This window comes from Scyliorhinus torazame, chromosome 16 (assembly GCF_047496885.1).
Source record: "Scyliorhinus torazame isolate Kashiwa2021f chromosome 16, sScyTor2.1, whole genome shotgun sequence".
In the NCBI taxonomy this organism is placed as follows: domain Eukaryota; kingdom Metazoa; phylum Chordata; class Chondrichthyes; order Carcharhiniformes; family Scyliorhinidae; genus Scyliorhinus; species Scyliorhinus torazame.
In genome coordinates, this window is record NC_092722.1 from 157,685,726 (window position 1) to 157,701,132 (window position 15,407).

At 47.4% G+C, this 15,407-nt stretch overlaps 1 protein-coding gene across 2 annotated transcripts in view; it reads right to left on the reverse strand.

Annotated features, from left to right (window-relative positions):
• Positions 1 to 15,407, reverse strand: part of LOC140393165 (disintegrin and metalloproteinase domain-containing protein 9-like) — a 98,495-nt gene that overhangs the window by 30,131 nt on the left and 52,957 nt on the right. For both annotated transcript variants that reach the window (XM_072479287.1, XM_072479286.1), the window contains exons 7-11: positions 14,662 to 14,727; positions 14,492 to 14,563; positions 12,093 to 12,262; positions 9,449 to 9,533; positions 5,761 to 5,894 (exon numbers count right to left, since the gene is read on the reverse strand). In XM_072479287.1, the coding sequence (XP_072335388.1) occupies positions 5,761 to 5,894; positions 9,449 to 9,533; positions 12,093 to 12,262; positions 14,492 to 14,563; positions 14,662 to 14,727 (527 nt within the window). The remainder of the gene's footprint in view (positions 1 to 5,760; positions 5,895 to 9,448; positions 9,534 to 12,092; positions 12,263 to 14,491; positions 14,564 to 14,661; positions 14,728 to 15,407) is intronic.

The window sequence follows — 15,407 nt, forward strand, 5'->3', positions numbered from 1 at the left end:
AGAGGGTCATTTAGGAGTCTGGTGACAGTGGGGAAGAAGCTGTTTTTGAGTCTGTTCGTGCGTGTTTTCAGACTTCTGTATCTCCTGCCCGATGGAAGAAGTTGGAAGAGTGAGTAAGCCGGATGGGAGGGATCTTTGATTATACTGCCCGCTTTCCCCAGGCAGCGGGAGTCAATGGATGGGAGGCAGGTTCGTGTGATGGACTGGGCGGTGTTCACGACTCTCTGAAGTTTCTTGCGGTCCTGGGCCGAGCTGTTGCCGTACCAGGCTGTGATGCAGCCCAATAGGATGCTTTCTATGGTGCATCTGTAAAAGTTGGTAAGAGTCAATGCGGACATGCCGAATTTCCTTAGTTTCCTGAGGAAGTATAGGCGCTGTTGTGCTTTCTTGGTGGTAGCGTCGACGTGGGTGGACCAGGACAGATTTTTGGAGATGTGCGCCCCTAGGAATTTGAAACTGCTAACCATCTCCACCTCGGCCCCGTTGATGCTGACAGGGGTGTGTACAGTACTTTGCTTCCTGAAGTCAATTACCAGCTCTTTAGTTTTGCTGGCATCGAGGGAGAGATTGTTGTCGCTACACCACTCCACTAGATTCTCTATCTCCCTCCTGTATTCGGACTCATCGTTGTTCGAGATCCGGCCCACTATGGTCGTATCGTCAGCAAACGTTTAGATGGAGTTGGAACCAAGTTTTGCCACGCAGTCGTGTGTGTACAGGGAGTAGAGTAGGGGGCTAAGTACGCAGCCTTGCGGGGCACCGGTGTTGAGGACTATTGTGGACATCACAGCAAAACAATAAGTTCATTGGCTGATGTTATCGTGCGGGGCGCAGAGGTTGCTGAGTGAGTGCTTGCTGAGAAGGGGAGTGAATAACAGGTAAGCTCTTTCTTTCATTTTCTTTTTTTATCTAGAGGGGATGGCAGGGAAGGTAGTGCAATGTTCCTCCTGCAGAATGTTTGAGGTTACGGACGCCGTCAGTGTCCCTGCTGATTTCATCTGTGGGAAGTGCACCCATCTCCAGCTCCTCAGAAACCGCGTTAGGGAACTGGAGCTGGAACTGGATGAACTTCGGATCATTCGGGAGGCAGAGGTGGTCATAGATAGAAGCTTCAAAGATGTAGTTACTCCGAAGAATAAAGATTGATGGGTGACGGTGAGAGGGGCTGGGAGGAAGCAGTCAGTACAGGGATCCCCTGTGGTCGTTCCCCTTAGTAATAAGAATACCTCTTTGGATACTGTTGGGGGGGGGGGGACTTACCAGGGGTAAGCCATGGGGTACAGGTCTCTGGCACGGAGTCTGTTCCTATTGCTCAGAAGGGAAGGGGGGAGAGGAGTAAAGCATTAGTCATTGGAGACTCCATAGTTAGGGGGATAGATAGGAGATTATGTGGGAACGAGAGAGACTCACGGTTGGTGTGTTGCCTCCCAGGTGGCAGGGTTCGTGATGTCTCAGATCGTGTTTTCGGGATCCTTAAGGGGGAGGGGGAGCAGCCCCAAGTCGTGGTCCACATAGGTACCAATGGCATAGGTAGGAAAAAGGACAGGGATGTAAGGCAGGAATTCAGGGACTGAGGGTGGAAACTTAGATCTAGGACAAACAGAGTTATTATCTCTGGGTTGTTACCCGTGCCACGTGATAGCGAGACGAGGAATAGGGAGAGAGAGGAGTTGAACACATGGCTACAGGGATGGTGCAGGAGGGAGGGTTTCAGATTTCTGGATAATTGGGGCTCATTCTGGGATTGGTGGGACCTCTACAAATGGGATAGTCTACACCTGGACCAGAGGGGTACCAATATCCTGGGGGCGAAATTTGCTAATGCTCTTCAGGAGGGTTTAAACTAGTTCAGCAGGGGCTTGGGAACCTGAATTGTAGCTCCAGTATACAGGAGGTTGAGAGTAGTGAGGTCATGAGTAAAGTTTCAAGGTTGCAGGAGTGTACCAGCAGGCAGGAAGGTGGTTTAAAGTGTGTCTTCTTCAAAGCCAGGAGCATCCGGAATAAGGTGGGTGAACTTGCGGCATGGGTTGGTACCTGGGACTTCGATGTTTTGGCCATTTCAGAGACATGGATAGAGCAGGGACAGGAATGGTTGTTGCAGGTGCCGGGGTTTAGATATTTCAGTAAGCTCAGGGAAGGTGGTAAAAGAGGGGGAGGGGTGGCATTGTTAGTCAAGGACAGTATTATGGTGGCAGAAAGGATGTTTGATGATGACTCGTTTACTGAGGTAGTATGGGCTGAGGTTAGCAACAGGAAAGGAGAGGTCACCCTGTTAGGGGTTTTCTATAGGCCTCCCAAAAGTTCCAGAGATGTAGAGGAAAGGATTGCAAAGCTGATTCTGGATAGGAGCGAAAGCAACAGGGTAGTTGTTTTGGGGGACTTTAACTTTCCAAATATTGACTGGAAACGCTATTTTGTCCAATGTGTGCAGGAGGGTTTCCTGACACAGTATGTAGATATGCCAACGAGAGGCGAGGCCATATTGGATTTGGTACTGGGTAATGAACCAGGATAGGTGTTAGATTTGGAGGTAGGTGAGCACTTTGGTGACAGTGGCCACAATTCCATAGCGTTTACTTTAGTGATGGAAAGGGATAGGTATATACCGCAGGGCAAGAGTTATATCTGGGGGAAAGGCAATTATGATGCGATGAGCCAAGACTTATGATGCATCGGATGGAGACGAAAACTGCAGGGGATGGGCACAATGGAAACGTGGAGCTTGTTCAAGCAACAGCTACTTCGTGTCCTTGATAAGTATGTACCTGTCTGGCAGGGGGGGAAGTGGTCGAGCAAGGGAACCGTGGTTTATTAAAGCAGTCGAAACACTTGTCAAGAGGAAGAAGGAGGCTTATGTAAAGATGAGACATGAAGGTTCAGTTAGGGCGCTCGAGAGTTACAAGTTAGCTAGGAAGGACCTAAAGAGAGAGCTAAGAAGAGCCAGGAGGGGACATGAGAAGTCTTTGGCAGGTAGGATCAAGGATAACCCTAAAGCTTTCTATAGATATGTCAGGAATAAACGAATGACTAGGGTAAGAATAGGGCCAATCAAGGACAGTCGTGGGATGTTGTGCTTGGAGTCCGAGGAGATAAGAGAGGTGCTAAATGAATATTTTTCGTCGGTTTTCACACAGGAAAAAGACAATGATGTCGAGGAGAATACTGAGATTCAGGCTACTAGACTAGAAGGGCTTGAGGTTCATAAGGAGGAGGCGTTAGCAATTCTGGAAAGTGTGAAAATAGATAAGTCCCCTGGACCGGATGGGATTTATCCTAGGATTCTCTGGGAAGCTGGGGAGGAGATTGCTGAGCCTTTGGCTTTGATCTTCAAGTCATCTTTGTCTACAGGAATAGTGCCAGAAGACTGGAGGATAGCAAATGTTGTCCCGTTGTTCAAGAAGGGGAGTAGAGACAACCCCGGTAACTATAGGCCAGTGAGCCTTACTTCTGTTGAGGGCAAAATCTTGGAAAGATTTAAAAGAGATAGGATGTATAATCATCTGGAAAGGAATAATTTGATTAGAGATAGTCAACACGGTTTTGTGAAGGGTAGTTCGTGCCTCACAAACCTTATTGAGTTCTTTGAGAAGGTGATCAAACATGTGGATGAGGGTAAAGCAGTTGATGTGGTGTATATGGATTTCAGTAAAGCGTTTGATAAGGTTCCCCGCGGTAGACTACTGCAGAAAATACGGAGGCATGGGATTCAGGGTGATTTAGCAGTTTGGATCAGAAATTGGCTAGCTGGAAGAAGACAAAGGGTGGTGGTTGATGGGAAATGTTCAGACTGGAGTCCAGTTACTAGTGGTGTACCACAAGGATCTGTTTTGGGGCCACTGCTGTTTGTCATTTTTATAAATGACCTGGAGGAGGGCGTAGAAGGATGGGTGAGTAAATTTGCAGATGACACTAAAGTCCGTGGAGTTGTGGACAGTGCAGAAGGATGGTACAAGTTACAGAGGGACATAGATAAGCTGCAGAGCTGGGCTGAGAGGTGGCAAATGGAGTTTAATGCAGAAAAGTGTGAGGTGATTCATTTTGGAAGGAATAACAGGAAGACAGAGTACTGGGCTAATGGTAAGATTCTTGGCAGTGTGGATGAGCAGAGAGATCTCGGTGTCCATGTACATAGATCCCTGAAAGTTGCCAGCCAGGTTGAGAGGGTTGTTAAGAAGGCGTACGGTGTGTTAGCTTTTATTGGTAGAGGGATTGAGTTTCGGAGCCATGAGGTCATGTTGCAGCTGTACAATACTCTGGTGCGGCCGCATTTGGAGTATTGCGTGCAATTCTGGTCGCCGCATTATAGGAAGGATGTGGAAGCATTGGAAAGGGTGCAGAGGAGATTTACCAGAATGTTGCCTGGTATGGAGGGAAGATCTTATGAGGAAAGGCTGAGGGACTTGAGGCTGTTTTCGTTAGAGAGAAGAAGGTTAAGAGGTGACTTAATTGAGGCATACAAGATGATCAGAGGATTGGATAGGGTGGACAGTGAGAACCTTTTTCCTCGTTCTATGTTCTATAAGTTTATTGGATAAGCATATGGATGATAATGGCATAGTGTAGGTGAGATGGCTTTTGTTTCGGTGCAACATAGTGGGCCGAAGGGCCTGTACTGCGCTGTATCGTTCTATGTTCAGATGATGATGTCTAGCACAAGGGGACATATATTTATCTCCCCTCAATTTAAAGGTAAGACAGATGTCAGAGGTAAGTTCTTTACTCAGAGAGTAGTAAGGGCGCGGAATGCCCTGCCTGCAACAGTAGTGGACTCGCCAACACTAAGGGCATTCAAATGGTCATTGGATAGACATATGGACGATAAGGGAATAGTGTCGATGGGCTTTAGAGTGATTTCACAGGTCGGCGCAACATCGAGGGCCAAAGGGCCTGTACTGTGCTGTAATGTTCTATGTTCTATGACTCCTGAAGATCGTCCGTCACATCGTTCCTGCCGCAGACGGCGTTCACCGTTGCGGTATGTGCTGACTGATACGGCACATCAGCTCCATGATGACTTACTGGAGCTGAGGAGACACCAAAGTCCTGTGCCTGCCCCTCCTTCTCCCCCTCATCACTTGTTAATGGGGTCTTTGAACTTTGGGGGGGGGGTTGAAAATGCAATGACCCACAGGGGACCGATGGGGTGGGCTTCCCTGTGTTCCTTGCGTGTGTACGAGCTCCCCCGCTAGGGGTGGGATATCTCAATTACCCAATGTAGATAAGGTCAACCATTAAGGCACCGGCCAGAGAGGAACCTGGTAGGGGTCAACCAGGGAGTATAAATATCATTTGTATAAATAAAACTTATTACTCGGTGCGGACTCCCTGTGTCCTTATTAAATTGCTTCTGAGTCTGGAGCTCCGAGTTCATGTCCCACCCCAGGACTTGTTGGCCAAGAATGGCCTGTTCTCTTAGCAGCCAAACAGGTTGAGTATTGACCTGCAAATCCTTCCACACAGGCCAGTGACATGCGATAAGAGTGGGAGAGATTCCTGGTTTGCCATTTGGTGGAAAGAATGTTGGAGCCTCTACCATCACTATTACTATCTGTAGTTCAAGACCACAACAACAGATAAAAGCGCATGTTGCCACAGCAGCTGGGATCCCCGGGTGACCTGCAACATACCACCAGCAAGCTTTCTTATAATTCATAATTATGTTACATTCTTGAAATTCAATATTACTGTGAAACAATGGAAAATAATTTCCTTCTTCCATAGCCACATAAAAAATACTAAATGAGCCAGCTTTGTACTTACGTAACTGAACTAGCCATGATGCAGTGCACAGTTGGGCACTCACAGGTTCGCGAATCATCATGACTTATGCCCATGTTATGTCCTAATTCATGAGCAAGAATTGTTGCAGCCCGTGCCACACCACTGTTGTCAAACTAGTTGGTAAAAGAGAGAGAGATTTGGTTACTGAGGGCTCGATTCAACTAAATAGGAACAAAGTCCCATTGTGAGCGCGTTTAGCCTTGTGGTTCCCAGCGCTTGCAGCCCTGAGAAACACATGGCTATTCAACGCGACTCATATTGTATAAGGGCATCAGGGCTCGTGCAACTAAGGCTGCTCATAGCCCAGTTTTGTGCACTGGGGAGATCCGCTCGCTGGAACCCCAGGGTAGCGAGACAGCGGAACGCTATTCTGAGGCCACCAAAGGAATCCGGCCCAACCCAGTCCGAACAGCATTTCTCCCCCCCCTTTCCCGCCCCCATCCCTCCACACACCACTAACGTGGATAGGCTGCTGCGGGGATCCGAGGAGGTGAGCAGCTATCTTTGCTCACAGGCAATGAGCTTAGAGGCACTGGGCGTGCTGCCCCTGTGCTCGGGCAAGTGGGGAGGGGGGTGACCGGAGGGGTGCAGCCCCAGTTGAGGGTAAGCCGCCATGAGGGGCTGGGAGGATCAGGGCTGGGGGGGGGGGGGGTCTGCAGGAGGGGATCAGACATGCGCGGGTCCACCATTCCAAGCCTTGGTCCTGTTCCGGGAACAACCCTAGACTGTCTGCCCCACGGACCACCCATCCCACTGACTGCGGAGGCCTCTGGCCTTACGGTTGAAGGCTATTTTTAATAGGGAATTGGAAATTGTGGTGAAGTGCACACCTCACACATCCCAAGTGGATCCCAGTGGGAGGGTGGGCCATGTAGCATGTGGGGCTCATTGTCTAGCATCCCCAATTACACCTTGATGCATGAACGCTGTGCTTAAACTATGCGGGAGGCAGCACAGATGCAGCGGCCAACTTTCAATAACCCAGGCGATAGGCCCCAGCCCCGAGCACATGACCCCGGCCGGATGTGCATGGGCAGGGTGTGTCTGGTGGGGGGCGCAGGCAGGGGAGGGGGGGGGGGGGTTCATGTCTGGGGGGATGGGGCATGGGATTGGTGGCTGGCCCGGATCGTGGAACAAAGAGCCAGAGGCATCATGCTGGTTGTGGTGAAGGTATTTTAATGTTCCTCGTACATGTGTACACCACTGCTCCACTTTCCCAGTGGTGCCACCCGATTATCCCTCCCCTCCCTCACTCCCTCCGCCCCAAACCCCCCCATAACACCCCCTCCCCCTCTGCCCCAATGCACACTCCACTCCTTAGCCCTCAACTATCCTCGCACCCCCCCAGTGCCCTCAATTATCCTCAATGATCTTGGCCTTCCTTGCTCTACTACTACCTCTATGTGTATCACCAGGCAGCCAGCCAGCTGCTTACCATGTCCTGTGGCCTTCGATGCCCCTGACGGGCACCCTGGAGCTCTGGGGCTGGAGGGCCCTGGTTCACTTGTCGATGACACATGCACAGCCGTGCCACACTGTTCCGTGTTCTAGCTGCGAGATGTGGCCTCATCAGAGGGGTGGTACTCAGGGGAGCTGGTGGTCACCGTCATCAATCCATTGGATGGTTCCAGGTTGTCACCCAGTGCCCGCTCCTCCCGGCCATTGCCCATAGGGCCCTGGAATTCACCTTGGCTGGAGGGGCAGCTGGTTTGAGCCCCGACTGCCCCTGCCTTATCTGGCCTTGCCAGCCCTGGCGCGTCCCCAACGTCTGCTCCATGGTTGACGCCCTCGGCGATGCTCCTCAGTAATTGGGCCATGCTCTGCAGTGACTCGACAATGCCCATCTGAGACCAGGACATGTCCCGTAGAACCTCATCAAGGTCAGCCTGGTATTGGGTAACATCCCCCATCGAGTCGGAGATTCTACCGAGGCCATAGCCATAGCCATCACCATCTGGGCAATGCCTTGGACTCTTTCACTTATGCTGCCGATGTTGTGTACCAGGCTCTCCACCGCAATCGCCACCTTGCAGTATTGACCTTGGCGGCACGCATTGCTGGCGACATATCCTGCGCCCGTAGCCTCTTGGACTCCTCCAATCGACTATGGACCTGCTGGAGTGTCGCTGGCATCCCCTTCAGAATGACCCGGCTGCTCCCTAACTTCTCCATCAGATCCGGCTAAACCTATTCCAGAGGCTCAGCATCTGCCTGGGACCCAGCTGGGTCCTGGGATCCAGCAGCCCTCCGAATGTCTCGCCTGGGGTTCCTGCCTCCACCTGATGTGCATCTGTGTGGTGCTCACCAGATTGTGCCCCAGAAGCATGAGCCAGGCGAATCGGCCTGGTGAGCCTTCATTTGTGACGTGAAGCCCGTGGGACCTCATTAAGTGGATCAATTTACGCTGAATAGGGGCAGCATGGTAGCATTGTGGATAGCACAATTGCTTCACAGCTCCAGGGTCCCAGGTTCGATTCTGGCTTGGGTCACTGTCTGTGCGGAGTCTGCACATCCTCCCCGTATGTGCGTGGGTTTCCTCCGGGTGCTCCGGTTTCCCCCCACGGTCCAAAGATGTGCAGGTTAGGTGGATTGGCCATGATAAATTGCCCTTAGTGTCCAAAATTGCCCTTAGTGTTGGGTGGGGTTACTGGGTTATGGGGATAGGGTGGAGGTGTTGACCTTGGGTAGCGTGCTCTTTCCTACAGCTGGTGCAGACTCGATGGGCCGAATGGCTCCTTCTGCACAGTAAATTCTATGATAATCTAATTCTATGAATTGTGTTGCCAGTCTTGCCAGGCCGAGCAGCAGTTCCCGCTGGTACCACAGTTAAAACTCTTTTGGGACAATAGCACCCCATTGTTACTAGAGGGTTGAATGGATCTGTACAGAATGTATACTGGGTGAATGATCATGGAGAGGCCATGAGTTAACAAGTGGGCTACAAGGGGCCATGGGAGTGGGTTGGGGTGAGAGTTAGAGTGCCTAATCTTTCAGAAATCAACTGGGACAAAGATGCAGAGAACTGAGTTGGGCCTTTTAGAAAGCCCATCTCAGCAAGCAGCAGTCACTGTGGCTACCTACTGTCATAATATACATCAGTACATTATGGTGCAATCACATACACACACTGATGGACATGCAGTAGGACCAACCAGCATACATAACACCGCAACCAATCACCAGTGAGAGCACAAGCACCATAAAGACAGGAGACAGGAGAGTTCCCGCTCATTCTAGCAGCAGCCAGCTCAGAGCACAGAGCTCACAGCCTGCAACACAGACATTCACCATGTGCTGAGTGCCTCACCATAGCTAGTGATAGGAAAGGGTCCACAGTTAAGCTGGTATTGCTTATACCCAAGTTTACAGTATGTTAGCATAGTTGAACAGTTAATAAAATAGCGTTACACCACTTCCAGCATTGTTGGCTTGTTTGTGAACCAGAACACCCAACACGACACCTACAACCTACATGCAAGTGCAGATGGCCTGATGCCATCCATAACCACCTCCATCCCCCTGCCCCCAGAACAAAAATTAGACTGTTTTGGGGCACTTTTTCCCAAGGCGTGTGTACTTCAAGTGACCTATCTCAAGAGTGAAAATCTGGCCCTAAATTCTCCACTTATTCAACGGTTGCCCTGAAGCAATAACGCAGATCACTTACAACATTAATTCCAGCTCCAAGCCTGGAAGAGCAGACTGTGCCTACAAAGGCAAGGCCGAGAATTCCACTAAACTGTGCTTTACCTCTGAAATAGAAATAAACAATGAAACAAATGAAGTCACTGTAGCAGCACCCAGGAAAATGGACAATTAACCCCACAGGTCATCTGACTGTTTAAAATTGAGAACACATTTATTTTGGCTCCACAAAAGTATAATTGAAACATGTATTTTTCGCCCAGGATATTTGGAAATATTGGGGGCGAAATTGAAGATGACTGAAACGTAAATTTATGGCATCACATCAATCGCCTGTTATACACTTCACCCCATTTTCAGCTCTATTGACTTCAATAGAACTGAATATCAGGTATCTTGTATAATGTCTGGCAAATACCATTCCATCTGATTTGCTTCCCACCCATGTCTATGTTACCCTATTCTGTCAATGTAAAGTTGGCCTTTGTTTCTTAAAGCTGAGGAATTTTAAAGTGAACTAAACCTGACAGGAAGACTTTCTTGTATCACTAGTTGCTTCATTATGCATGTGAAATGAAAATGAAATGAAATGAAAATCACTTATTGTCACAAGTAGGCTTCAAGTAGGCTTCAAATGAAGTTACTGTGAAAAGCCCCTAGTCACCACATTCCGGCACCTGTTTGGGGTGGCTGGTACGGGAATTGAACCGTGCTGCTGGCCTGCCTTAGTCTGCTTTAAAAGCCAGCTCTTTAGCCCTGTGCTAAACCAGTTCAGCTCAGATAATGCCTGTGATCAATATCCGAGTTTATACTACGTTGGTTGATCTTGAGCTGGGGTGATGGTCAGGGCACTGAAACTGGCTTCTGGGGCTGAATTTTCCTGATTGCTGAGGTTAGAGCCCCGCATTTAACTGGAGGCCATCTCCCATCAGCAAGCTAGACGGCCATTGACGTTTCCTCTTACTCATCCCTTAAGAATCTGCTGGGATGCAATGGCCACAGCCAGAGCTGCAAGTCATCCGGTGGAAGGAATCCCCCTCCATAATGATGGCCTGACACCTGTGGCCCTTGTGGGATTTCTAATTTTTCACAATGCTGCTGGAAGTAACCCTATTTTGAGGAGCCCCTGCCTTCTCCTGCTGGCCTCAACAGCACCCACCATTCCGGGTGAAGTTGCGAGCTGGACATCACAGTGGGCCCTTCTATTGGGTCTCCTGTTTTCCAGGTCCATCTGACATTTTTAATTGTTCGGGACTCTCGGAAGTAGAATGGTGGCTGCCATCAGGACCGCCACCCAACTGAGAAAATCCAGCCCTATGTTTTTAAAGCTCAGCAAAGGGAAATCAACAAGGCTGATGTCCAGCGACCCCTGTTGAAAAGTGGATGATGCTGAGGGCAGTATTAGGTCATCCACGTTAAATAAGCAGCCACTATGCTGCTTCATCATTTCTGCTTCCACTAATCTCAACACTATGCTCGGTTCTCAAATAAAGAATGGTCATTCTTCAGCTGATGGTGCTACCAAACCCCAGAGACAGGTACTTCAGTATTATCCAATGCACCAGGAGAAGAATAGAAAATCTAAAAACACAATATTGGTATAAATTAATCAAAGTTTTGCAGCCTTTCATTTATGAAAATGAAAATAAGATTAAAAATAATTTAGCTTGGGCTGTTCATCTGAAGATCCCATTTGACATGTTAGTAACCATGCTGAGGTTAGTAGCAGTGGTGTTGTCTGAGGTGCAGTTACATTTCTGCTTCACTGTTGCTGTCTTCCTGCTGGGTGGAGGCCGTGAAAATGAGACAATGCTAAGACTGTATTTGATCACCGGCAACCATAACTCCCTGTTAATACATGAGAGCTGACTGTGAGGAGGCAGACCTCCATGAATTGGCACAGGCAGAATTGGCACAGGCAGTAAGGGGATTGAATCCACCATGTTGAAGAGCTCGATAATTTTGAAGTCATGGAGTCATAGCGGCAATGAAGGAGGCCATTTGGACCATCGAGTCCATGCTGGCTCTTTGTAGAATCCAATCTATCTCATATCTCTCACTCTATTGCATGTAATCCTGAAAGTTTATTTCCCTTAAGTGTCATCCAATTTATTTTTGAAATTATTCATCATTTCCACTTCCGCTAATCTCAAAGGCAGCGAGTTCCAGGTCATTAGCATTCACTGTGTAAAAGGGTTCTTCCTCACATCTTGTCCAAAACCTAAATCCATATCCCCTTGTACAATCAGCAAATCGGAACAGCTTTTCTTTATCTGCCTTTCTTAAACCTGTCATAACCCTGTGCACTGCCACAGAATCTCCCGTCATTCTCCTCTTCCCAAAGAGAACAGAGCCAGCCCCTCCAACATAACCAAAATTTCTCATCCCTGGAACTATTTTGGTAAATCTCAGTAAGTCCTGGCCAGATGAAAAAAATGTAATTTGCTGGATATACTGTTAATAAAAAATGTAACTTGCTGGATATTCATGTTCAATTCTATTACACCACGTAGCATTAAACAGCGCACCTGATTCACTCTATAGTTGCATTATTGAAGAAGTCGTTTAAATGTGGTTCACACATTTACATGTTTAAGTGCTTAAAGTGCAAAAGTTACAGCAACAGTAGAGGAAGCCCTGATGACGTCCCACACAAACAAACTTACAGAATCAGATGTCCACTGTCATGTCTCTTCTCAGGGACCAGGACTCGTTCACGCCATCTTACAAATCTACCCAAAACGTCCCCAGCACTTCCATTGATAACAATCTGATTTTTATCTTTCCAGAGAACAAGACCAGTCAATATGACACGGACATTCAGAAAGCTGTACATCTAAAAGATTTTGAAAAAGGCCAGTTAATATTTGTTAGTGATGATTGGTTTTCTGTTAATGATAAAACAATTAAATGTGCTTAAAGGGGAGCAAAGACAGAACCTTATACTCTTAGGATGTGAGTGTGAGTCAGGATCATTTCCAGGTCCCAACCCTTTTCTCATTGTTAGGGCGACAATCTGCAGAATCTTCAACAATGTGGTCAATTAAAAGGATGTCTCCAGGTCTGCAGTCCAATTAAGGATCTCATTAAGCCCAGGCCTTTGCAGCTGCAGGCCTGATGTTTACATCTCTGACGTTTCTCCTAGTTCCACCTTCACATCTGCACCACCGTCCTCTCCACTCCCCCACCCCGCCCACCTCCTACCGGCCTGAAATTAGCTGAATTATCGATTACTTTCTCTACTTGTATCATTTATGTCCAAAATCTATACAGTCCATTTTAACCCTGTTGATTTAATGGGAATAGTGTGAGCCCTATGTTAAGAAAGAGGCCAAACAGAATATACTAACATTCTGGAGTTATACTAGCGTTCCTGGAGCATTCATGCACCTCTGAATTTGAGCTCCTGGTCTCACAGGAGCCTGGAGGATGTTCAGTTCAAGGGTCTCAAAAATATTGGTGACAATATTTCAACCAATTTTTCTTTGTTGTGCTTGGCCTATTTGTTGCTCTGGTGATTCCTTTAAGATCACTATGTGGCCACACTCACATATCTTAAAGGGAAAGTCGGTTGTGCGCAGCCTGTTTGTTGCACAGCATGGTATGTTATGGATTGCTGTGCAGCTGTGCATGTGCACAGCATAGACAGAACATTGAATCTGGGATCCAATGATGTCATTCAAATTCTGTCACCAATTTATCTGTGGGATATGTGAATTTCATACTATCTCGAGCTGTAAGCAAAATGCTGGTGGAAAGCAGCATTGGGCCAGAAGAGTGCCAGGTGATTAAATATTACATATTACCATTTCTGAAAGGAGCTCTCTGGCCTAGCAGAAATCGGACTCATCCTCAGATAAGGCAATTGTGGACTTCCTCTTCCTCAGGCTTACAAACGTATGAACAAGAGGCAGAAGTAGGTCATTCGATCTTCCGAACCTGCTTTGCCATTCAATCCCTCGAGCCTGGTCCACTATTAGATAAGATCATAGCTGATTTGTTTTTGTTTTGAATTCAACATTCCCATCTACCCAAAATAACTTTTGATTCCCTTTCCGAGCAAGAATCTATCTACCTTTGCCTTAAAAATACTCAGTGCCCCTGCCTCCACCACCTTCTGAGGCAGAGAGTTCTGAAGTCGCACAACCCTCTGAGAGAAAAAGTTTCAACTCATCTCTGTCCTAAAAGGGAAACCCCTCATGTTAAAACTGGGTCACCTGGTTCTGGACTTACCCACAAGAGGAAACATCCTTTTCATGTCTCCCTTGTCAACACCATTCAGGGTCTTATATACTTTAATCACGTCACCCCTCACTCTTCTAAACTCCAGCGGAAAAATGCCCAGTCTGTCTAACCTTTCTTCATATACTTTGGGAAATTCAAGTCTGATGAACCCCATCTGCTTTGAGCCGAACACCCTGATTCCTGCCCAGCATTAACATTAGGCATTAAGCTTCTCCTCGTTAGTAACTAGAATTTAATGAATCATTTTTAGATCGGGAGCATCATCACATTAGTCCAGTGATGTTGATTAAAGAGCAGCTGCTTGACTTTTCTGAAAGCTGACTTTCTAGTGGCCTACATAAAACAGAAGAGTTACTATCAGCTGGTACCTTTGTTTTAGTTCCAGTATTACATTTTCCTAGCTCAAGTGCCTGCAGGTTGGCATTCAGCCAATCTAAAGAACCCACTTCCATTAAGTCAATGGATAAGTTCTGGAATATACTCAGATGGATCTGTTTTAAAGTATCTGGTATAGCCAGTGAGGCAAAGAATGGATAGAAGGATGTGATGCATGCCACCAATAACACAGCAATTATTGCAATCACTGGTCGGATTTCTCTAACCCAAGTAATGTACAGCTTGGTTCTTCTAATCCATGCTACACCCAACCTACTCCCTTTAAATCATACTACGTTTAGCCTGCCATTTATAATCCCCATCATACATGGTACGATACCACAGAAAATCTGCACTAAGGTTAGAAAAGTTATATGAATGTTCAAAGTCAGGAATGTTTCAACTGGATCAGATAATTCAAAACTGACCAAAAGGCCATACATACTCCATCTACAATGTGAACCAGTTCAACCATTTGCTCCTGAATCAGTGTTTCATTCTTGTTGTGCAAATTATACTGGAAAACACAAAACAAGACCAAAGGTAAGCAGCTTTAGTGAAACTGATATTCTTTTGAATCTAAATTTGAACTCATTTGAATAAATTGATACTCACTTTGTCATTATCAACAACCAATACCAACTCCACATAACTGGTTGTTGGCAAAACAGCTCGCTTTTTCTAATGGTTAAACATGAGAGTAGAATTAGATCAATTTTTTTACTGCAAATATCTGAGTGTACTTGACTCTTCGATATGTAATTTGCAATATCTTTAAATGTAACTTCCAGTATACAGAAGGCTATCTTACTTTATGACTGCAATATCAGAACATATATAAAATACTGCATATATTTTGACCGTGTTCCTAACTTTTATGACTTAGTTATATTGGCAAGGTGACACGGTGGTTAGCACCGGGTTCAATTCCAGCCTCAGGTGACTGTCTGGAATTTACACTTTCGCCCCACTTCTGCATGGGTTTCCTCCCAGTGCTTTGGTTTCCTCCCACAGACCAAAGATGTGCGGGTTAGGTGGATTGACCATACTAAATTACCCCTTCATGTCCAAATGATTAGGTTGGGTTACTGGGTTACAGGATAGGGTGGAGGCGTGGGGTGGGATTCTCTACTCCCTCGCCGAAGTGGCTGTGCTGTCGTGAACGCCGTCGAGGTTCACGACGGCGCGAAACGGCCTCGATCCCGACCGATTTAGGCCCTGACAATGGGCTAGGATCGGGGCCACGTCATCTACACGCGCCAGGCTTTGTCGCCCGCATAAAGGCGGCGCAGCATAGATGACGCGGCCAGCGCCGCAGAACTGGCGTCATCCGCGCATGCGTGGTTGCCGTTCTCTAGAAG